The following is a 22,783-nucleotide window of genomic DNA, read 5'->3' as shown; positions in this document are numbered from 1 at the left end:
CAGTCTAGTTTCAACATAGGAGCAAGAGTGAACTTGTTTTAATGGGTTGAGGTCCTGCTTCTCCACTTGATGTCTTTTCACTTGGAGGAAAACCCACTGTCTTTTCACTTAGAGTCTCTTTTCACCTGGAGGAAAACCCAATGTCTTTACACTAGCCCAGAAGGTCCCACACAAGCTGTCTTTCCACCCAGCTTCTCTGATCTCCCTGTTTTCATGCCTCTCCTGGCATACTGACCTTCTGGTGGGTTTCTGTATGTCTCAGACATGCTCCCACTCAGGTCTTTAGCACTTGCCATTCTCTGTGGCTAGAATGCTTTAGTCTCCAGATATCGGCCTAGCCGTCACCCTTACCACCTTCAGGTCTTTTCTCAGATGTCTCCTTATCAGTTTTACCTGGACCATAGATTTTTTTTAATTGCAAACATCCTTCTATTTGGCATTCACTATCACTTATCCCTGATTTATTTCACTCTATAATTTATTACCAACTGCTATATATATTTTTTTACTTCTTTATTATCTGCCTCCCCATCTCCACTAGATTTTTGTCCATTTTGCTCACTGAAGTATCCCTTATAACTAGATACCTGATGCAGATAGAGCCACTTACAAATGTTTGTTGATTAAATGAAGAGAGAAATCTAAGAAGAGCCTAAAGAGCACCCATATCTCATAAAAAATAAAAGCCCTACTAGATCCTTGCAATACATCATTTTAGAGTTCTTATTCTGGATATTTATATTATGAGCTGGGCAGGAATTAGTGGCATAAAAGCAAGTCAGCCTCCCCCACCCCTTAAGTTATGAAAAAAAGACCAAAACTTTTTCAAGATGTGAAAAGATATATAAAATACTTCAGAGTGTATCAAAATTATTATAAACAGCAGTGGTTCAAAATATTTATTTTTGAGCAAACTTATTATTTCAACTACATTGTCATGTTCATAATCTTGTTTCAAGTCAATTTGATTTCATTCAAAACAATTTGGAATCACAGTCTTGTTGGAATGGGTTTTCCGGATGCAAACACCTGAGAACAATACAGTTGTGTAACAGTAGTTCAAATCTTCCCTATTCCACTTTTGTTAATGTATATTGTTCAAAGCAAATATTATTCTAAGAAAACTAGAATGCCTACTATGTGTGTTGTTTGTCTACAGGGGCAAACTCTTGTGGCCCTAGAACTCCCAAGGAGGACCTGAATTGATGCACAATGAGCAAGGCTAGCTTTCTGTAACAGGTCGCACTTTATTAACCATCATTGATGTCTACTCTCTGCAGGCACTGGGCTAGTTTCACTACAATCCAGGACACTGTTTATAAACAGATTGTGGATATTAGGGAATACCCGAACCTGATCACATTGTTTAGGGTGCAGTATATTGTGCGTAGCACCACGATGTGTCTATGGTTAAGAAATCTATGCTCTGAGTCATTGTATTACACTCTGTCCTGAAGACAGGCTGTTAACATGAGACAGTATTCATGGGGCCTGAGAGAAGGGAAGTCAGAGAGCAGGGCTCAGCTCTGGGGTTTGCTACCCTGCTTGGCATCAAAGCGTTCTGCTTACTGGGAGGGTGACGGGGCTGCCCCTGAGGGTGACGCCTGGTCCCTGTTGTCCTTCAAAAAAGTTTGGCAGCAGAAGTTAGGAAGAGTGGATGTACATGTCCCATATTATATATTCCATTCACTAGGAGTGAACTGCCCCAGCCCTGCATTAAAACACCCACCTTTGTGTTTATATATCCTTCCATTGATCCTGGGACTTGTGTCCAGGAGCCTCCTCACTGAGAAAATCTTGACACAGTTGAGTTTCTGGTCTGACAGGGCTGAGGACCTGGACTTGTTGGGCACCTCCGGGATTTTGTTTGAGAAGCCAGACACCCTCCCTGAAACAGCAACATTTCTTTCATTGGCTCTTAAATCAAGCTTCAACAGGCATTAAGAGCTTTTTTTCTTGCTTCTTTCTTCTTATTTTTTGATCTTGTGCCCAGAATCTTATGTGTAACACAAAAATTAACCCCAGTAATTATGGTGTATGGAGTACCTATAGGACATAGTTAATTTTCTTATGTAGGAATGGGTTTCAAGTGGTTGAGTCCAAGTGGTTTCAGACTCTTCCAGGGATGTTTGAACAGCGATGGGATGGAATTAGCAGACGTCTATTTGCTTAGGGCTAAAGAGATTCCTGAGAAAGAATTTATATTGAGGGAGAATGATCCAGGTATAAAAAGTCTGAGGAGATGACAAAAACTTAATCATTTTAAGGGGTCAATTCTGAGAACATCATGGTGTCTTCCGTTCTTTTTTTTCCAATTAAAAAAATGTAGTAAAATACACGTAACATAAAACTTACCATCCTAACCATTTCAAGTGTATAGTTCAGTGGTATTAAATACATTATTATTGTGCAACCAACATCACCATCCTTCTCCATAACTTTTTTTCATCTTGCAAAACTGAAACTATATAATTTTTAAACAATAACTCCCCATCCCGCCCTCCCTGCTCCCAGCTCCAGTAAGCTGACCCAGGGATAGAACCTGCATCTCTTGTATCTCCTGCATTGGAAGGTAGATTCTTTTACCACTGCACCACCTGGGAAACCTCAATTATTAACATACAAATTTTATGTATGTTAATAATAAGTCTGGTAAGCATTGAGGAGGAATAATGAATGCATGGTTTATTGACGATAGTCTACCTCTCCAAATAGGATGAAACAGATCTTTTGATGCCATAGAGTTGCCTGCCCTACTCTATGCTGCAATCAGTAGTGATCTGATTCTGGAAAGGAAACGGAAACCCTGAAAATATAAAAGGAAGATCCTTTTCCTTATTTCCTATCTGGAGTGGGATGCTTCTGAAAATCCAAAATAAGTGCTTCTCAAAAGAAGATCCTTAAAACTGTCTACAGAGGGTCCCTGAGCATCCTGAAGATTCTAACCTCACATTGTTCCAGCAACTACACCAGAGGCCCCCTTACCAAGCCACCAGGTGACAACCAGAATCTTTCCCACAGGCTGCCAGCCCCCCAGTCTCCCATGAGCATTGAGAGAGAGGAGAGAGATGGTGGGTGGGGAGCATACCAGCAGGAATCCTTGCCTCCTGAGAAGGGCAGCCAGCCACAGAGCTCTCCACAGCATCCGTGGAGAGAGGGACGTGCAAACCCTGGCAGGCTTCAGAGGCAAGGATGATGATGCCAAGCTGCAGTAACTTGTTGGACTTCTCTTCACCTTGAAGGCAAGAAATCTCTTTGTTAAGATCAACTAATGTCTAGAAAAAAATGGTAGAATATATTTTTAGTGGATATTTGGGCATTTTATTTGTAAAGACAAAGGGAAAGAGGATTCTACTGTGTGAATTAAAAGGTGTGTGATGTTTCTTGGCAAGCTGTCAAAGAAAATTATATTACCCAACATTTATAAGAGGTGATGGCTGTGAGAATAAGAAAGAGGGCCTACTACATGATTTTAATACAGTCCCTTCAAAGATTAAGGCTGAGAAAAAAGTGGCTATTAGGATCATGCTAGTGTACTAGTCCACATCCATGAATCCAGAAGCCAGGAGCATCAGCAGCCCAGAGACTAGCCACTGTACTTGGAGACCATTCTTCTGAAAGGGAAGTCTATCTCTCTTGTGGCTTCTTTGTCAGCTCCTGTTTATTCTCCTTCTTGAGCCATCAGACCGTGGAATCTTGACTTACTGAGATCACCCACAAGCTGCTAATGGCCAGATCAAAAGACCTCTTTCCCCATTCTTAGAGGACTAGGTTTTGTCCAGCATTTTACATTATTGACCATCCTTCTTGAAACCTAAGCTCTCTCCCCAGCTTCCATGCTCTGTCCTGCTTCTCCCCCTCCCCTTCTGCTCACTCCTTCAGACTTTCCTCAGCTTCTCCTCTCTCCCTTTGCTCCTTTTCCTCTGAAAATAGCCTTTTCAAGACTGCAACCCTCACCCTCATCCATATCTGCGGCCTCTCAAATCACATAACCTGTGGCTGTTTTCCTAATCCCTAGACATCTGTAGCTGGACATCTCACAAGTATCTCTAAAGTTACCTGATATATACTTAATTCATCTATACCCCTCACACCCTCCCCACATCTGCTTCTGCTATGATATTTCTTTTTTGGGCCAAGAGTACATGCATAGGCAGTATAGTATAGTGGTTAGGAGCACCAAGTTCTGACTTCAGACAGTCCTGGCTTGGAATCCCTATTAGGCCACTTACTGGAGCAAAGAAATTGATCACTGGGCTTCGGTCTCTTCATCTGTAAAATTAGGGTTAAGAATAGTACCAATTTCTCAGGTTTACTGAGAGGATTATATGCACATAAAGGGTCTGGCCCAGAGTAAGGAATAAATGCCAACTGTTATTATGGTTTGAGCTTCCTGGGTGGCACTAGTGGTAAAAAAACTATTATGGTTAGCTTTTATCTACACAATCACTTGAGTCAGGTACCTGGAAGTTATTTGAGTGTGTGTGACTTTTTCTTTCCTCCATTTTAAGCATTATTGGTCATCAAATCTTATTGAATCTGTGGACACAATGTTTTTTGAAACCACTCTTTCCTTTTTGTCACCCTTGTATTCCTCAGCATATTTTATTTGGGTTTTTACATCTATGCATCTTCTCTACTGTCAGAGCAGTTTTTCTTTGGTACAGGTCTTTTTTTCCTCCTGTGCTAGAAGGGCAATAGTTCCCATCTCTTGACTACAAGATAGAGTCTAACATTTTTAGCGCCAACATAAGACCCTTTACAACCGAACTCAGGCTGTAATTTAAGGTAATCTCCACTCAATTCCCCCTGTCAAGGCACCAGATTCATAGGACTGCCCCTTTGCCCTGATCCCTCTGTGTAGCCTTTCTGATCCCTTGTTCATGCCAATCCCTCTGAATGGAAAGCCTTCCCTTCTGTTTCCCCAAATATCTTCTGATTCTTTTAAGACCCAGCAGAAGTGTCTAATCATAGTTAAGCCTTCCCTGATAGTTCTAGGAAGTCACTCCCTTCTCTTTGTTCCCTCTGAACACAGTTCTCACATATGTCACAGCAGTTATCACCTTGTACTGAGGACAGTTGCACACCCTTCGTAAACCCTATGCTAGAAATTACAGGTTGTTTTATTTGCTTTTGCATTCCCAGAGCCTAACTGAGAGTCTGGCAAAAGGATGGCGCTCAATGAAGACTTGCACACGACCAAGGAAATAATGAATGAACAAGGGATCGATTGTGGGGTGGGAAGGGTGGCACCATGCCAGAGAGTGTAGAATTAGTCCCAAAGCGGGGCCGTGCCAGGATGACTGGGCTTGAGCTGAGGGTGCAGGCTCTGTCTCAGCAGTTGTCTGACTCTGTCACTTCACCTTTATAAGCCTGTTTCTTTTCGTGAACACAGGGTAAGGGTCCTCACCTGTTCACACGTCAGGGGAAGTGTGAGAAACGCTGAGAGCAGGTGTGCAAGTCAGGAGTCTGTGAAGGGTGCTGGGGATGGGAGGTTCCCGGGACACTCGTGTGAGGCCAGTCGCAGACCTGGATGAGGCCCCCAACCTGTGGCCGTGCCCCGCCCTGGAAGCAGCTGCCCATCGCCTCTCACAGGCAGTCGGGCTGGAAGAAGGTGGTGATTCAAGTGAGGCAAGTCTACCAGCTGCGGTGGTGCCAAGTCGTAGTCCACAGGGGTGCTGCAGGAGGCAGGGTAGCTTGCAAATTATGTGACAGACCTTTTCTAATAAGACAAAAAGGAGTGTTAAATAAACCCATGGAAGAAGGGAGGCTCATGGAGCTTGGGTGCTTGAATTCCCCCTGAAAAGGAACGGCATGAAGTGAGGGTACCCGGTCACTCTGTGAGATGGGGTCAGACTGGCCCTTGTAAGTGCCCACATGGCTCCAGGCAGAAAAGGGTGTCAGTGAGGGATTCCTAAATGACTGTAGCTTGTTCTACAGTCTTACGGGGCAGGAAACAAGGGAAATCTGGCCTGTGGGCAGTAGAGGGTTCCCAAGAGAGGAAGAAGGCCTTGACTGTGAAGCTAGACACAATTGACAAACTTGGAATTGGCTCTTAAATCCTGTTTCTCTCTTTATAAAGAGAAGGAAGACTCAGCCCAAATCCTGTACTCTGTGCCAGAAACACCTATGAATGACCAACCTCTGGTCAATGCTGTGGGAGGCCCATGATCTGTGGGGCTGCAGCAGTCACAGTGATGCTGGTGGCCAGGCAGGCTGGAGAGAGGGGAGGTTCCAAGGTCTCTTACCTGAGGGGAGCCATTGGCCAAATCATGCATGCTTGCTTTCACCACCCAGGTAACTAGAAAGTGAGAAGGAAAGAAATCACAGATATGGGGCTTGCTTCTGCAGCACATATGCTAAAAGTGGAACGATACAGAGAAGATTACCTTGGCTTCTGTGCAAGGCGGACACACAAATTTGTGAAGCGTTCCAATATTTTTATGTAAAATAGATGGCCAGTGCAAGTTCGATACATGAAGCAGGGCACCCAAAGCCAATGCTCTGGGACAACCCAGAGGGATAGGGTGGAGAGGAGGTGGGAGGGGGTTCAGATTGGGGGGACACAAGTATACCCGTGGCTGACTCATGTTGATGCATGGAAAAAACCATCACAGTATTGTAAACTAATTATCCTCCAATTAAAATAATAAAAAAAATCACAGATATGGCCTCATTAAGAAAGTATGGGGTTAGGGGACTTCCCTGGTGGTTCAGTGGCTCAGAAACCATGCTCCCAATGCAGGGGGCCCGGGTTTACTCCCTGGTCAAGGAACTAGATCTCATGTGCCACAGCTGAGTTCATGTGCCACAACTAAGACCCAGCACAGTGAAATAAATATATACAGATTAAAAAAATCTGGGGTTAGGGGGTGGCTCTCCAAGGAGCCCTAGAATCAGAGGGAAAGCAAGGCCACCATCTTGACCACTGCAATAAAGGCAGCAGCCAGTACTTCCAGAAGCCCAATGAGGCTCTAGAGATTGCTCTCTTTTCTATGTACATAGATGATCCTAGGGCTCAGGAACATGAAGCAGTCTGTTTGACATCACTTGATGAGTTAAGAGCTCTAATAGGAGCATAATCAAGACTTGCAGCTTCATTCTAATGGGTTATAGCTATGCATGCCCATCATCTGCAGGAAATAACTCAGAGCCACGGTCTCAAGGCCCTGGTTAGCCAGCCTGTGGGGGTCAGCTGGAGAGACTCAAGAGGGTGCAGCCAGAGGGAATAGGTTCATTACCAATAGGTTTCTGAAATAAAAATAAAGTTTCTATAAAGTGACAAGATACTAGGCTAGTCTAATTTTTTCAAAAAGGTTTTGAAAATAACCAAAATTGGGAAAGTAGAAAATATTACAAGTTTGTAATACAATTTGTATTACAATTACAATTTGTAATACAAATTACAAATATTACAATATTATGGGGAAATATTTTGTACAACACAAAGCAATTAGTAGGAAAATCTGAGTGTTATATAGCTGTTACTGCTGCTGCTGCTGCTAAGTCACTTCAGTCATGTCCGACTCTGTGTGACCCCATGGACTGCAGCCTACCAGGCTCCTCCGTCCATGGGATTTTCCAAGCAAGAGTACTGGAGTGGGGTGCCATTGCCTTCTCCAATAGCTGTTACTAGGAGATGATAAATGATCAAAATTGAGTGAAGGTGAAAATTTTAAACCTGAAAACTAGTAACAAGGAAGGAAATTGAGAAAGTTACTGTTACGTCTTCAAGGAGTAGATGGCTAGTATATTTAATCACATGACATCATTATTTATTATTCTCCAGTTGTAAGTTTTTGCAAAGCATAGAGCAAGTGGGAAAGCTCTAAGAGAAACTTGCTAAAAGAGTAGATCTTAACAGTTTTCATCACAAGGGAAAACAACTGTAACTATGCGGGGTGGTGGAAGTTGACTATACTTACTGCAGTGATCATTTTGCAAAAATACAAATATCAAACCATTATATTGTATACCTGAAACTAATATGTTACATGTCAATTATACCTCAGTTAAATTAAAGGTGTGTTCTCCAGTTCTTTTCATGAAGAATGATGATACCAAAGTCTGACAAAGGCAGATGATAGAAAACTATAGCCAGTGGTTCTCAAACTTTTTGGTCTCAGGTCACCTTTACACTTTGAAAAATATCACTGAAATTCCTAAAGAGCTTTTGTTTATGGAAGTAATATTTATCAATAGTTAACATGCTAGAATAAAGCAGAAATTTTTTAGATTATGCATTTTTAAGATAACCACAATTAGAACTATTAAGTGAAAGTGAAGTTGCTTAGTCATGTCCGACTCTTTCAACCCCACGGACTGTAGCCTACCAGGCTCCTCCCTCCATGGGATTCTCCAGGCAAGAGTACTGGAGTGGGGTGCCATTTCCTTCTCCAGGGGATCTTCCCAACTCAGGGATCGAACCCGGGTCTCCCGCATTGCAGGCAGACGCTTTAACCTCTGAGCCACCGGGGAAGCCCAAACAAATAACATGTATTCAAATAACCAAATCTTCTAAAACAAAAAAAAATTTACATTAAACTGGCATTGTTTCCCATTTCTCCAAAATTGTTTAATGTCTGGCTAAACAGAAGACAGATGGAATTTCCTATCTGCTTTTTACATGCAGTCTGTTGAGATATCACACGTTATGTTGTCTCTGGAAAACTCTATGACACATCCCTGAGAGAGTGGGAGTGAAAGAGGATAATATGTGTTAGTATTACTATGAAAGTGTTAGTCCCTCAGTCATGTCTGACTGTGAAGTCATGGACTGTAGCCTGCCAGGCAAAAATACTGGAGTGGGTAGCCATTCCCTTCTCCAGGGGATCTTCCCAACCCAGGGATTGAACATGGGTCTCCTGCATTGCAGGCAGGTTATTTACCATCTGAGCCCCCAGGAATGCTTGGAAACACTGAAGGCAGGAGAAGAGGGTGACAGAGGATGAGATGGTTGGATGGTGTTACCGACTCAGTGGACATAAGTTTGAGCAAACTCCGGGAGATAGTGAATTACAGGGAAGCCTGGCATGCTGCAGTTTATAGGGTGGCAAAGAGTTAGATACAACTTAGCAACTGAACAGCAATTACTATGAAAAGCATTTTGACCTTGCAGACCCCCTAAAAGGATCTTGGAGATCCCCATCGGTCTCCAGACCACATTTTGAGAACCTCCACTGTAAGTCAATTTCAATTATGAATGTTGATGCAAAAATCTGAATGAAACATTAGTAACAGAGCCCAGCAATACATTGAAAGATGAACGTATCATGTTCAAGTGGGATTCAGAACCATAGGAATGTTAAGTCTGCCAGGCTCCTCCATCCATGGGATTCTCCAGGCAAGAATACTGGAGTGGGTTGCCATTTCCTTCTCCAGGAGAACTTCCCGATCCAGGGATTGAACCCAAGTCTCCTGCTTTGCAGGCCAGCTCTTTACCATCTGAGCTACCAGGGAAGCCCTTAGGAAATCTATTAACATATATTTAATATACTAATAAGTCAAAGGAGAGAATCACTTAGTCATTACAATAGATGCTAAAAATATTTCACAAAATTCAATATTCATTTTTTTTCAATATTCAGTTTTGATTTAAAGATCTTAGGAAGAGAGATATAATAAAATATGTCTCTGTCCAACAACCAGCCTCCTGTTTAATTAAAATATACTAGAAGCATATTTTAGTGTGAAATAGTGTGAAGGGGCAGACATTTCCCAAGCACTCGGGAACTCAAGTTCTGCTGGAGAAGCAGATTGCCTGTGATGGTGGTGAGTGGGGAAGCAGCAGCAGACCCTAGTGAATGTCAGAGATGGTAGCTGAAAAATTAATGATCAATCAAGTTAAACCACGAGCTTCCACGATGCCCCTTTCCCCAGGTGTACTTATGTACTGGTGAAGCAATGAGCAAAGGTGACTTCCTGGTCTTCCCAGCAATGCTTGGTGGCAATCTGCACACTGACCTGCTATGGCCAAGAACTGACCATGGCCTCCTGCCTCCCACAGTCTGTCTGGGAAGAGACCTGGAAAGGGGGAGAGAGAGTGGCTCTGCAAAGCCCACCTGGGAGGGGGCCAACAAGACACAACTTAGCTACCCATTAAGCCTCCTCACCATCAAGTCCAGGTCTGAGCATCTCCCTTGGACTGGGAACTCTAATGATATCCGGAAATAATGAGAAATGCTTATTGAATTCTAGAAATTATATATATATATACACACACACACATAAACACACACACACACACACACACACACACATATATATAACTTATATATAACTAGAAATGTTTTACCCAAGAGTTAAATATCAAGATCACTCTTGACTTTTTTTTGGTACCACTTTTTGAGTCTCCAAGCACTTTAGATCCTATATTCACAATATATCTTGAATCTATCTTTTGTCTTTGGGCTTGGATCTTCAGCATTGCTCACCTGGACTACTCTCCCTGGAGTTAATCTTTCCCTGTCCTCTCACTCCCAAATTAACCATCGAAGAGTGCTTGTTTTGATTACATCACTTGCCTGATTACAACCATCCAAGTGTTCCCCGCAGTGTATGAAATAAAGTTGACATCCTATTTTTCTTCATCAAACAGCCCTAGTCAAACAGCAGTGTCCTAGTCATCTCAGAAGTTAATTTATTGTACTTTCTGGTATTCATGATTTTCTTGCATTGTGGTTTTTGGTGCACATTTCTCCATTTGTTGTCATCTTTATGGCAACCCACTCCAGTACTCTTGCCTGGAAAATCCCATAGACGGAGGAGCCTCGTAGGCTACTGTCCATGGGGTCGCAAAGAGTTGGACACGACTGAGTGACTTCACTTTCTGTCACTTTGTCAACTTTATTAAAGTAACATCCACACAGAAAAATACTCAAGAAATAAAAACAAATGAATTTCTAAGAAGTATAGCTGGAACCCAGACCAAGATTTAGACTATTAGAATCTCTATAGACACTTCAGGAGTCCAGTCCAATTGCTATGCCTCCAAAGCAAAACTACTATCCTGACATCTAACACCATCTATTAGTTTTGAATGCTTTTAGTTTTACATAAGTCTATTCTATTCCCTGGCATAGGAAATGGCAACCCAGTCCAGTGTGCTTGCTGGAAAATTCCGTGGACAGAGGAACTTGGTGGACTACAGTCCATGGGGTTGCAAAGAGTCGGATATGAATGAGCACACATGCCCTCTCTCTCTGTACATGCTACTTTCATTATTAGGATATAAATCCCTTTAAGATATCTAGGTTCGTACCTATGTAGTTCTCTGTACCCATCTCCCCCACGCCCTGGGCTCTGGTACAGAGATTTACCCAAAGAGGACACCAAATCAGGACACCGTATCAAGACAACGTGGCCGAATGTCAACAGTTGAGGGATATATACAGGAGTTCATTGTATTATTCATCCATCTGTTCTGTAGATTTGAAAATTTTCCACAAAAAAAAAAGTGAAAGACAAAATAGCTTATTGGACGACTTATGCAATCCAGTTTAGGTGTGCTATTTAAAACAGGACACATGTAAACTCTTTATCTTATCCTTCGTAAGCTTTTGTGTATATGTATAAGGGAAGAAACCCCCAAAAGTAGGTGGGAGTTCAGTGAGAGGGAACCAGGAAAGCCTCCTTTCCTGGAGCTATTTGTGGATTATTTACTTTTATTCATCAAATATTTATTTGGCATTTCCTGTGTCCTGGGCCCTGTGATAGGTGCTGGGAATAAAATGATGAATAAAATCTAGCCGAGAGTAGTAATGAGACTCCTTGGCAGATATCCTGTGTAGTTCAGGCTGAGAAGACTTTGTTGAATATATCTCCTCCTGGTGGCCAAGAGCAGGAACCACTGCAGACACACCACAAAGAGGTTCCACCCGGGGTTTCTATGACTCATGCCATCCAAGAAGCCAAAAACAACAACAAAAACCCCACAAAAAACAAAACCCAGAAAATTCAGACTGCTTCTATCCCTCCTCATTAAAAGGAATACTCATCCACCACACTCTGTTTTTCTGTGCTCCATGTGTCAGATAATTTATAAAAGTAAAAAAATTTTAGTTAAAAATAAGGTGATTTTTCTTTTGACAAAATATCAGAACGGCAATCTGAAAGTTCCCTTACCCTCAGCCTCTACTGCCCCCTCACCGCGTTTCCCACAGGGACCTGGATGTCACACGTGGATGTCTGTGATGTTACAGAGGAAACAAGGAAAGGAGAAAGCCCAGCTTCTCCGTGCTCACCTGCATACAGACGTAGCAGTTCACTCACATTGTTTCCAGCGGATGCACCTTGTAAGTCAGATCAGATCTGGCAAACTATTTACCCAACCCTACTGAATGAATCACTTGAATTGGGAATTTGATTCCGTGACTGAAAGTATTTCAGTGCTGCTTTGAGCAAAGGGACAGTGACCACATCCCATCCAGCTCTATGTGATGGCTTTTTTGATGTGGCAACTTAGCCAGGCTACAGCCTCCAGTTATTCAATAAAACATTAGTCTAGATGTTGCCATGAGGGGATTTTGCAGATGTAATTAAAGTCCCTAATCAGTTGACTTTAGGTAAGGAAGACTGTTGGATTGTCTGAGTGGGCCTGATATCATTAGTTGGAAAGGCCTTAACACAGAAGCCTCCCCAGAAGAGAGAAGAAACTCAGCTTGTGGAGAATGGCCTCAGCCCACATCTGTGAAATTCCAGAATCCTATGATCTTCCCTTTCTGCCTGTTTGCCTTATAGATAGACTTGCTTAGTTAGCCCCCAAATCCTGTAAGCCAGTTCCTGGAGAATTAGCTTGCTAGATCTACCATAATAAAATATCACAGACAGGGTGACTTAGACAAAAATTTATTGCGTCACAGTTCTGGAGCCTAGAGGTCTGAGAAGAAGGTGTTGGGAAGGTTGAGTCCTTCTGAGGATGAAGATGATAATGATGGCCTCTCCTCTAGCTTCTGGTGTTTTGCTGGCCATCTTCGGCATCCTTTGGTTTGTAAAAGATGCATCACTCCAGTCTCTGCCTTCATGTCCACATGGTATTCTCCATATGTGCATGTCTCTCTCTCTAAATTCCCCCTTTTATAAGGACATCAGTCATATTAGATTAGGGCCAATACTAATGATATCATTTTAACTTGATTGCCTCTGTAAACACACTGTCTCCAAATAAGGTCACAAAACATGTCCTTAGGTACTGGACATTAGAACTCCAATATTATCTTTTGGGGGTTCTTGGTTGAACCCTGGACTAATACACTATATGTGCTTCTCATGGTCATGTTCTCCAAAGCAGCTTACCAGAATCCTTGGATTCTTCAGGTGGTACATTCCATGTCTCCAGAAACACGGATTCATTCTCTAATCCAGAGATGTTAAAATCTGGGTATAAGCATAATACAATTGCTCAGATCATGCAAACAAGGTCAGTGTTTAGGATTTATCAGAAAATTATCATTGTTAGAATTCTGAGGCATCTCGTCAGGTGGATTCTATGGGTATTTGAACTGTAAAGTGGGGTGTTTTAACTATAACCTGGGTTTGCCATAAGCAGCTATTTATCACTTAAAAAGAATGACCAACTCGAGAAGCCAATAACTAGCTTTCCAGGGTTTGGACGGAGTGCTCATGGGTGAGAGAGCTCAGAAGGAAGATGAATCTTCTGGTGTCCAGGGACCAGGGTTTGGTGACAATACTTCATGTCTCTGAGCCTCCCTCGTGCGTCACACACCCTGGCTCCTGGCCAACCAGATCTCATCTGATTTAATCCTTACTACGTTCTTACCATGCGTTTATTATTCTCCTATAATAAGACTGAGGAGGATGAATCTTAGAGGACACTTAGAGCACACATCTAGTAAGGAAACGCCAACATTCAGACATACAGTTGATCTTCATTCTTTGTGGATTCCGAATTTTCAAATTCACCTACTTGCTGACATTTATTTGTTAATTCAAAACCAATCCTCCTGGTACTTTCACAGTCATTCATGGACATGTGCAGAGCATGAAAAATTTGAGTCACTTGAAGCATGTGTCCTGGGTGAGGTCTCGGCCACACTCTGCTGTCTGTTTCAGCTCTCACACTGTAAACAAGTGGCCTTGCATTGGTCTGCTAGCACCACTTTCTGTTTTGTCCTGCTTTTTGTATTTTTGTACTTTTATTTTTTAATTTTCAGGCATGCTGCTGTTTTTATCACCTTAATTACTTTTTAAAAATGTCTTACTTATTTTTAAATGAATTTTTATTGCATTATAGTTGCTTTACAATGTTTTACTAGCTTCTGCTGTACAGCAAAATGATCAGCTATCTATATCTGTCTGTCTATAATATATATACATATACGTATATGTGAGAGTTGGACTATTGAGAAAGCTCAGCACCAAAGAATTGATGCTTTTGAACTGTGATGTTGGAGAAGGCTTGAGAGTCCCTTGGACTGCAAGGAGATCCAACCAGTCTATCCTAAAGGAGATCAGTCCTGAATGTTCATTGAAAGGACCGATGCTGAAGCTGAAATGCCAATACTTCGACCACCTGATGTGAAGAGCTGACCCATTTGAAAAGACCCTGATGCTGGGAAAGATTGAAGGCAGGAAGAAAGAGAAAGGGATGACAGAGGATGATATGGTTGGATGGTATCACCGACTCGATGTACATGAGTTTGAGTCAACTCCGGGAGTTGGTGATGGACAGGGAGGCCTGGCGTGCTGCAGTTCATGGGGTCACAAAGAGTTGGACATGGCTGAGCGACTGAACTGAGCTGAACACATATATATTCCTTCTCTTTTGGATTTCCTTTCCATTTAGGCCATCACAGAGCATTGAGTAGAGGTCCCTGTGCTCTGAAGTAGGTTCTCAGTTATCTATTTTATACATGTATCAACAGTGTGTACATGTCAATCCCAATCTCCCTATTCATCCCACCCCATCCCCCTTTCCCTCTTGGTATTCATACACTTGTTTTCTCCATCTATGTCGCTATTTCTGCTTTGCAAATAAGATCATCTGTACCATTCTCTAGATTCCACTTCTATGCATTAATATTTGATTTTTTTTTTCTCTTTCTGACTTACTTCACTCTGTGATAGTCTCTAGTCCACGTCTCTGCATTTTTGTGCTTTTTTTGGTGGTTGAAATGGCCCTAAACATAGTGCTTCAGTGCCATCTAGTGTTCCTAAGTGCAAAAAGGCTGGGTTGTGCCCTATGTGATGGATAAACTTTGTTCAGGCACAAGTTACAGTGGTATTGGCTGTGAGTGAGTTCAGTGTTAATGAGTCAACAGTGTTTATTAAATAAGGTAACCTGAAACAGAAATACACATAAAACTAGAGGCTGATAGGAACCTAGCCCCGCATTACCCCAGGAGCCGTGGTTCAGGGTTCACAGAGTCAGTGAATAGAGAGTTGACTGTACCAACGCTGAACTCTAAAAGTTGCTCTATTTACCATATCAGGAGGATGAGACTCAGAGTTAGTACCTCAGTCCTCTTACCTGTTTCATGAATGAAGGAAACTGTAGCCTGGAAACCTCTGAAGGTCGTGTTTTCATTGGACTGGAAGCTAATGGACATTACCCCGGTGATGCTCACCACGGGGGTGGGGACAGCAAAGCCACAGAGGTGAGCTGGTTCAAGCCACCAGCCCAAGCACCACAGGATCCAGGGCCCAGCACATAGACATGGCAGTGGATAGAAGCAAAAAGATTGTCCTTCAGGTAACTGTTAAGAAAGAAACTTTTCTGGTGGATGTCACAATTCATTTTCAAAACGGAAAAGGCAGACTGCTTCTTTGTACTACATATTTAACCTTGCTAACATTTCAATTCTGTTTATCTCCCAAATACTCCCACTGGGAATGCCACTAAGAGAACTGATTCCAGCCACAGGGCTTATTTCAATGGCACTTTCCCCTCTGACCCCTAGTCTATGTGGGCCTTCCACATTTTCTGATCAAATGGTTCTTTGATTTTCCCTGAAGCTCTCCCCACCCTCGCTCCATGCCTCCCCCCACAACTGGGGAGAAGGAGGAGAGGTGATGAGAGCACAGGGGAGGATGGAGATGTAGGGAAAGGAACACTGAGCCACATCCCTTTTATTTCCTAAGAGGATTCCCAAGAAGGACCAGACCCAGATGCAAGCTAGGGAAGCCAAGGCTCCCAGGGAACACAAACCTATTTCTTTGTTTGTTTTTTAAAATTTAGTTATTTTTTAATTGAAGGATAATTGCTTTACAGAATTTTGTTGTTTTATGTTGAACGTCAACATGAATCAGCCACAGGTATGCATATGTCCCCTCCCGTTTGAACCGCGCCCCCCCCCCCCATCCCCCCCCTCTAGGTTGAATCACAGCCCCTGCACAAACCTATTTCTTTCTTCCTTTCTACATCCCCATGTACGCTCACATAGTCGGAAGTGCAGTCTCCATTTTCTTCTATTTTTAGGTCCTGAAATGAAAGCTGAGAAGGCTCCATGTTACATCCAGAGTTGACAATATGAATACATTAACTAATTTTGATCAAGCAGAAGAATTTCAATTGTTCAGCTTGCTCTAGAGCAAGATGAGAAAGGTAATGGGGCATTCGTGAATGAGTTATATTACTTAGGAAAAGATGCTAAACCACAGGCTCCCAAACCTCTCGAAACATGTAAGCACCTGATTATGGGCCAAATATAAGGGTGGGAAAACGCGCAAATATTTGAGTTCCCCAGTTGCCTCCTTAGAGGAGCAAAGAAACTTCAAAGAACAATGTTCAAGCAATCTGATATTCCTAACCAAATGAGTTTAAAGAAAGGAGCAGTGGGAGATAGAAGTGATGAGGTAGCAGTATAGATTTTATACACGCAGGTGATGGGGAGTCAATGGATCCTAAACACTTGGCAAAAGACACAGAGGCCTGTATGTCTGGGACAGAAGTGGAGCCAAATGATGATTCATGGTAACAAGACATGGGGTCAAGGAGACATGTCAGAAATAGGGTTCATTCAAACATTTCTTAAATCCCTCCTGGAATTCTTTCTGGAAACAGATACTTTCAGTTACTCTGACCATTCTGTCTTATGGAAAGAGGTTTTTAAAAAGGAGGAAAATTACATAAATCTTTTTTAAACCAGAAATTTCCCACACAGGGGATCTATAATCCCTATAAAAATAACTTAAAGAAAATTCAAAATATTTCTAAAAGTGAGGGGGTTGCAGAGGCTGAGATGGTTAGATAGCATCACTGACTCAATGAACACGAGTCTGAGCAAACTCCAGAAGATCGTCAAGGACAGGGAAGACTGCTGTGCTGCAGTCCATGGGGCGGCAAAACGTTGGACATGACTTAGCGACTGAACAATAACAACAAACCTATTTTGTGTAATATAATATTTAAAATTTAGAATTTAAAATGTTCAAAGTTGGTGAACAGAACAGGCAGAGTAATAAAACTCATGATGAATAATAACTTTTTTCTCTTTGAGTCAGATGGTCTGCACATAGACATGACCTGTCATACCAACTTAGAAATGACTGTCTCAAACGGGCCCTGCAGGGTGATGCTGCCGCTGGCCGACGTGAGTGCATCTTTTCACCAATGCACAGCACTCAGTGTAATTGGTTGCACAGGTGTTTTTGAATCACTTCTAGCTCTTCCATTAGACTTTCAACTAAATTTCATCTTCTTCCTCTTTTTGGAAATATGCTCATACTTAATCTTTTCTCCTCTATCACTATATGGTGGTGGTGGTTTAGTCACTAAGTCGTGTCTGACTTTTGCGATCTCATTGACTCTAGCCCCGCCAGGCTCCTCTGTCCATGGGATTCTCCAGGCAAGAATACTGGAGTGGGTTGCCATGCCCTTCTCCAGGGGATCTTCCCAACCCAGGGATCAAACCTGGGTCTCCTGCATTGTAGGCAGGAGCCTTACCAACTGAACTACGAGGGAAGCCCTACATACTTCCCTTAATCCCACTACATAGCTTCCCTTAATCCCACTTCTTTTTGAACCTTCAGCCTGACTCTGCTTGGGTTTCAGGAACTTTTAGGAGGAAAACAGCTACATTTGCCTTACTTCCTCTGTGTCTTCTCACATTTAAAACCTGTGTGATCTTGTTCCACCTCTGACATCTGACCTCACTTGACCTTTCAGATGCCACCACCTCCACCTCCTTTCAATTGTCCATCTCAATTATTCTACCTTCTTTATGAGGGGTTGAGGTGGGGACTGGATAACAGGTGCTCAGTCTTCCTTATTTTTAAAAAAGTTCTGTCTTTTTACTTTGTTAACATTTAAAAGCATGTTTGAAAAGAACAAAAGGTTTCAGAGCTGTACAATGGTTTCTCTGTGGAAGGGAGAGAGAAAACAGGAAAGGAGATCAAGATCTATCAAGAGAAGAGGTGGTGGAGGGAGGGAGGGAGAGGAAGGCAAGCCAAAGAAGGGAGGAGTCCTCCTTCTCTTCAAATTCTAACTTTGCGTGGGAAATTCAAGCTATTGGCCATAACTTTTTGTTTGCTTTGGTTTTTGTTTTAAAAGCCCTCTTCTCTGGACTGTCATAACACTGCACCAATTTGGCTCTTCTCCTAGGTCAGATCTTTTTTTTTGGCCTCAAATATATGAGAACTTTGAGGTCTTGTTCACCCTTGCTCCTTCCCCATTGTTTTATAATCTACTTTGTCTCCTTCATATACTTTCTTGCTTTCAATAATGAAAGAGAAAATGTTCTAAATAAATGCTTAATTCCAACCTTACCCTGACCGCAGTACCATCTACCTGAAGGCATGTCTGCCGACAGCACACTAGTGTGAAGTGAACAAGCATACAAACAGATGACCGAAACACCGCAGTCGAAGGCTCTATATATTCTGTATCCTGACATTTAAAGCCCTCCATACTTTGATCTCAGCCTTGCCTTCTATCACCCCTCCTGCTACACGTTATGCTAGTTCCTGAAACTGTTCTGCACTGCACTTTTGTTATCTACGTCCCACAATGTGTTTTGGTAACAGTTTAATTAATAAGGAAGAAATGATTATTTCTTGAAAGGACTAGACATGGATGGAACAAGTTAACTTGGTATATGGTAAAGGTAGCTTTTCAACAAAAAGTAAAGTGCACAGTTGCCTCTGCAACTCAAAAACGACAAAAAGTAAAGCGCACAGTTGCCTCTGCGACTCAAAAATGACAAAAAGTAAAGCGCACAGTTGGACAAAGTGGCAAAAAGTAAAGAACACAGTTGCCTCTGATCTCAAAAACCAAAGAATGATCTCTGTTCGTTTCCAAGGCAAACCATTCAATATCACAATAATCCAAGTCTATGCTCCAACCTACAAGGCCTTCTAGAACTAACACCCAAAAAAGATGTCCTTCTCATTATAGGGGACTGGAATGCAAAAGTAGGAAGTCAAGAAACACCTGGAGTAACAGGCAAATTTGGCCTTGGAGTACAGAATGAAGCAGGGCAAAGGCTAACAGGGTTTTGCCAAGAGAACACACTGGTCATGGCAAACACCCTCTTCCAAAAATGCAAGAGAAGACTCTACACATGGACATCACCAGATGGTCAACACCAAAATCAGATTGATTATATTTTTGCAGCCAAAGATGGAGAAGCTCTATATAGTCAGCAAAAACAAGACCAGGAGCTGACTGTGGCTCAGATCATGAACTCCTTATTGCAAAATTCAGATTTAAATTGAAGAAAGTGGGGAAAACCACTAGACCTTCAGGTATGACCTAAATCAAATCCCTTATGCTTATACAGTGGAAGTGACAAATAGATTCAAGGGATTATATCTGATAGAGTGCCTGAAGAACTATGGATGGAGGTTCGTGACATTGTACAGGAGACAGAGATCAAGACCATCCTCAAGAAAAAGAAAAGGAAAAAGGCAAAAATGGTTGTCTGAGGAGGCCTTACAAATAGCTGTGAAAAGAAGAGAAGCAAAAGGCAAAGGAGAAAAGGAAAGATATACCCATTTGAATGCAGAGTTCCAAAGAATAGCAAAGAGAGATAAGAAAGCCTTTCTCAGTGATCAATGCAAAGAAATAGAGGTAAACAATAGAATGGGAAAGACTAGACATCTCTTCAAGAAAATTAGAGATACCAAGGGAACATTTCATGCACAGATGGGCACAATAAAGAACAGAAATGGTATGGGCCTAACAGAAGCAGAAGATATTAAGAAGAGGTGGCAAGAATACACAGAAGAACTATACAAAAAAGATCTTTATGACCCAGATAACCACAATGGTGTGATCACACACCTAGAGCCAGGCATCCTGGAATATGAAGTCAAGCGGGCCTTAGGAAGCATTACTAAGAACAAAGCTAGTGGAGGTGATGGAATTCCAGTTGAGCTATTTCAAATCTAAAAGATGATGCTGTGAAAGTGCTGCACTCAATAAGCCAGGAAAATTTGGAAAACTCAGCAGTGGCCACAGGACTGGAAAAGGTCAGTTTTCATTTCAATCCCAAAGAAAGACAATGCCAAAGAATGTTCAAACTACCACACAATTGCACTCATCTCACATGCTGGCAAAGTAATGCTCAAATTATCCAAGCCACGCTTCAACAGTACATGAACCATGAACTTCCAGATGTTCAAGCTGGAATTAGAAAAGGCAGAGGAACCAGAGATCAAATTGCCAACATCCATTGGCTCATCAAAAAAGGAAGAGAGTTCCAGAAAAATATCTATTTCTGCTTTATTGACTATGCCAAAGCCTTTGACTGTGTGGATCACAACAAACTGGAAATTTCTTGAAGAGATGGCAATACCAGACCATTTGACCTGCCTTCTGAGAAATCTGTATGCCAGGTCAAGAAGCAACAGTTAGAACTGGACATGGAACACCAGACCGGTTCCATATTGGGAAAGGAGTACGTCAAGGCTGTATACTGTCACCCTGCTTATTTAACTTTTTGCAAAGTATATCATGGGAAATGCTGGGCTGCATGAGGCACAAGCTGGAATCAAGATTGTCACAGGAAATATCAGTAACCTCAGATATGCAGATGATACCATGCTTATGGCAGAAAGTGAAGAACTAAAGAGCCTCTTGATGAAAGTGAAAGAGGAGAGTGAAAAAGTTGGCTTAAAACTCAACATTCAGAAAACTAAGATCATGGCATCTGGTCCCATCACTTCATGGCAAATAGATGGGGAAACAATGGAAACAGTGAGAAACTATTTTGCTGGGCTCCAAAATCACTGCAGATGGTCACTACAGCCATGAAATTGAAAGACGCTTGCTCCTTGGAAGAAAAGCTATGACCAACCTAGATAGCATATTAAAAAGGGAAGACATAACTTTGCCAACAAAGGTCCATCTAGTCAAAGCTATGGTTTTTCCAGTGGTCATGTATGGATGTGAGAGTTGGACTATAAAGAAAGTTGAGCGCCGAAGAAGTGATGTTTTTGAACTGTGGTCCTGGAGAAGACCCTTGAGGGTCCCGTGGACTGCAAGGAGATCCAACTAGTCAATTCTAGTGGAAATCAGCCCTGGATATTCCTTGGAAGGACTGATGCTGAAGCTGAAACTTCAATACTCTGGTCACCTGATGAGAAGAACTGACTCATTTGAAAAGCCCCTGATGATGGGAAAGATTGAAGGCAGGAGGAGAAGGGGGTGACAGAGGACGAGATGATTGGATAGCATCACCGACTGTCTGGATCGGAGTCTCAGTCAGCTCCGCAAGTTGGTGATGGACAGGGAAGCAGCTGTGCTGCAGTTTCTGGGGTCGCAAAGAGGCGGACACGGCTGAACAACTGAACTGAAAGCGCACAGTTGCCATCTAGTGGCAAGTGCGGGTAGTTGCAGGACAGAATACGCCGGTCTGATATCAAGTATTTATCAAGGGATTTGTGTGCCAGGTGCTAGGTTCTAGGTACAAGGGATACAGTAGCAAATGCATCAGGTAAAAACCTCTGCCCTCATGGTGTCCATGTGAGCGATTCTGTGGCGATTCACAGTCAAATAAGGGTACCTTAACTAGGTAATGTTTGGGGGCTTGAAAGACCCAATTGCAGCTGGCCATGTCGCCGTAGTCTTCAGGATAGTGAAGACTCTGTATGAGGCCTTCTTCAAACAGGATCGTTAAGGAGTCACAGCCAGAATCTGCAATACAAAGGAGAAGGTCCAAGCAGCGGCATCACCATGGACAGAGGGGACCTCTTTGTTCTCACCCTTGTGTCCCCCACGAGAGATGCCTGAACTGACTCTTCAGGCAGAGCCATCAAGAAGGGGGAGGTCTGTGCACTGGTTCTGGAGAAGTCATCAAGCTCTCTTGGCTCATGTGGGTGGGCAACAAGCATGCATTTGCAAGACTGCATGAGGAGCCCCTGAATCCCCTGTCTCGCTGACCTTGGGCTCTTCTTTGCTGTGGAGCTCAGGGGGCCTTGGGTGGTCTCCCTACCCCTCATCTAATTCCTATGGGGCCTCAACTTCTGCAAAAGGTCAGCACAGTGTATGATAAGAGTAAACAGTTTTACCAGGAAGGTAGTTTGGTTTAAGAGATTTATAGGTGAGATTGAACCCAACGGCATAATCTGTGTTATCAGAGATGAAGCTCAGCCTTATAGCGTTGGAGCCGATAAGAACTGATGAAGCCAGTCTCTCTCCACAGAATTTCGCTGCAACATAAGAAAGAAGAGTCTTTGCTCAGAGCCTAGAAAACAGCACCCGTTAAAAGACTTACAGGGACCTGAACATTCATAATAGTGCAGGCTTGTCTGAACCAGGGCTTCTCAACCTTGGCACTACTGATGTTCTGAACTGGAACGTTCTGTGTGTTCAGGCTATTCTGCA

At 42.6% G+C, this 22,783-nt stretch overlaps 1 protein-coding gene and 1 non-coding gene across 2 annotated transcripts in view; one reads left to right on the top strand and one right to left on the bottom strand.

The window, feature by feature from the left end:
• Positions 1-5,461: 5,461 nt before the first annotated feature.
• Positions 5,462-22,783, bottom strand: part of OVCH2 (ovochymase 2) — a 30,697-nt gene continuing 13,375 nt past the window's right edge. Inside the window, exons 11-15 of the mRNA XM_061149707.1 lie at positions 22,468-22,608; positions 21,963-22,093; positions 16,357-16,450; positions 15,442-15,619; positions 5,462-5,678 (exon numbers count right to left, since the gene is read on the bottom strand). Of these exons, the coding sequence (XP_061005690.1) occupies positions 5,462-5,678; positions 15,442-15,619; positions 16,357-16,450; positions 21,963-22,093; positions 22,468-22,608 (761 nt within the window). The remainder of the gene's footprint in view (positions 5,679-15,441; positions 15,620-16,356; positions 16,451-21,962; positions 22,094-22,467; positions 22,609-22,783) is intronic.
• On the top strand, positions 6,340-6,442 carry LOC133064789 (U6 spliceosomal RNA). The gene has a single exon (XR_009694718.1). It is a non-coding gene; the product is annotated as a U6 spliceosomal RNA (small nuclear RNA).

Source organism: Dama dama, chromosome 1 (assembly GCF_033118175.1).
Source record: "Dama dama isolate Ldn47 chromosome 1, ASM3311817v1, whole genome shotgun sequence".
Taxonomy (NCBI): Eukaryota; Metazoa; Chordata; class Mammalia; order Artiodactyla; family Cervidae; genus Dama; species Dama dama.
Note: the sequence above shows the minus strand (reverse complement) of the source record. Positions and strands in the feature narration are given on the sequence as shown.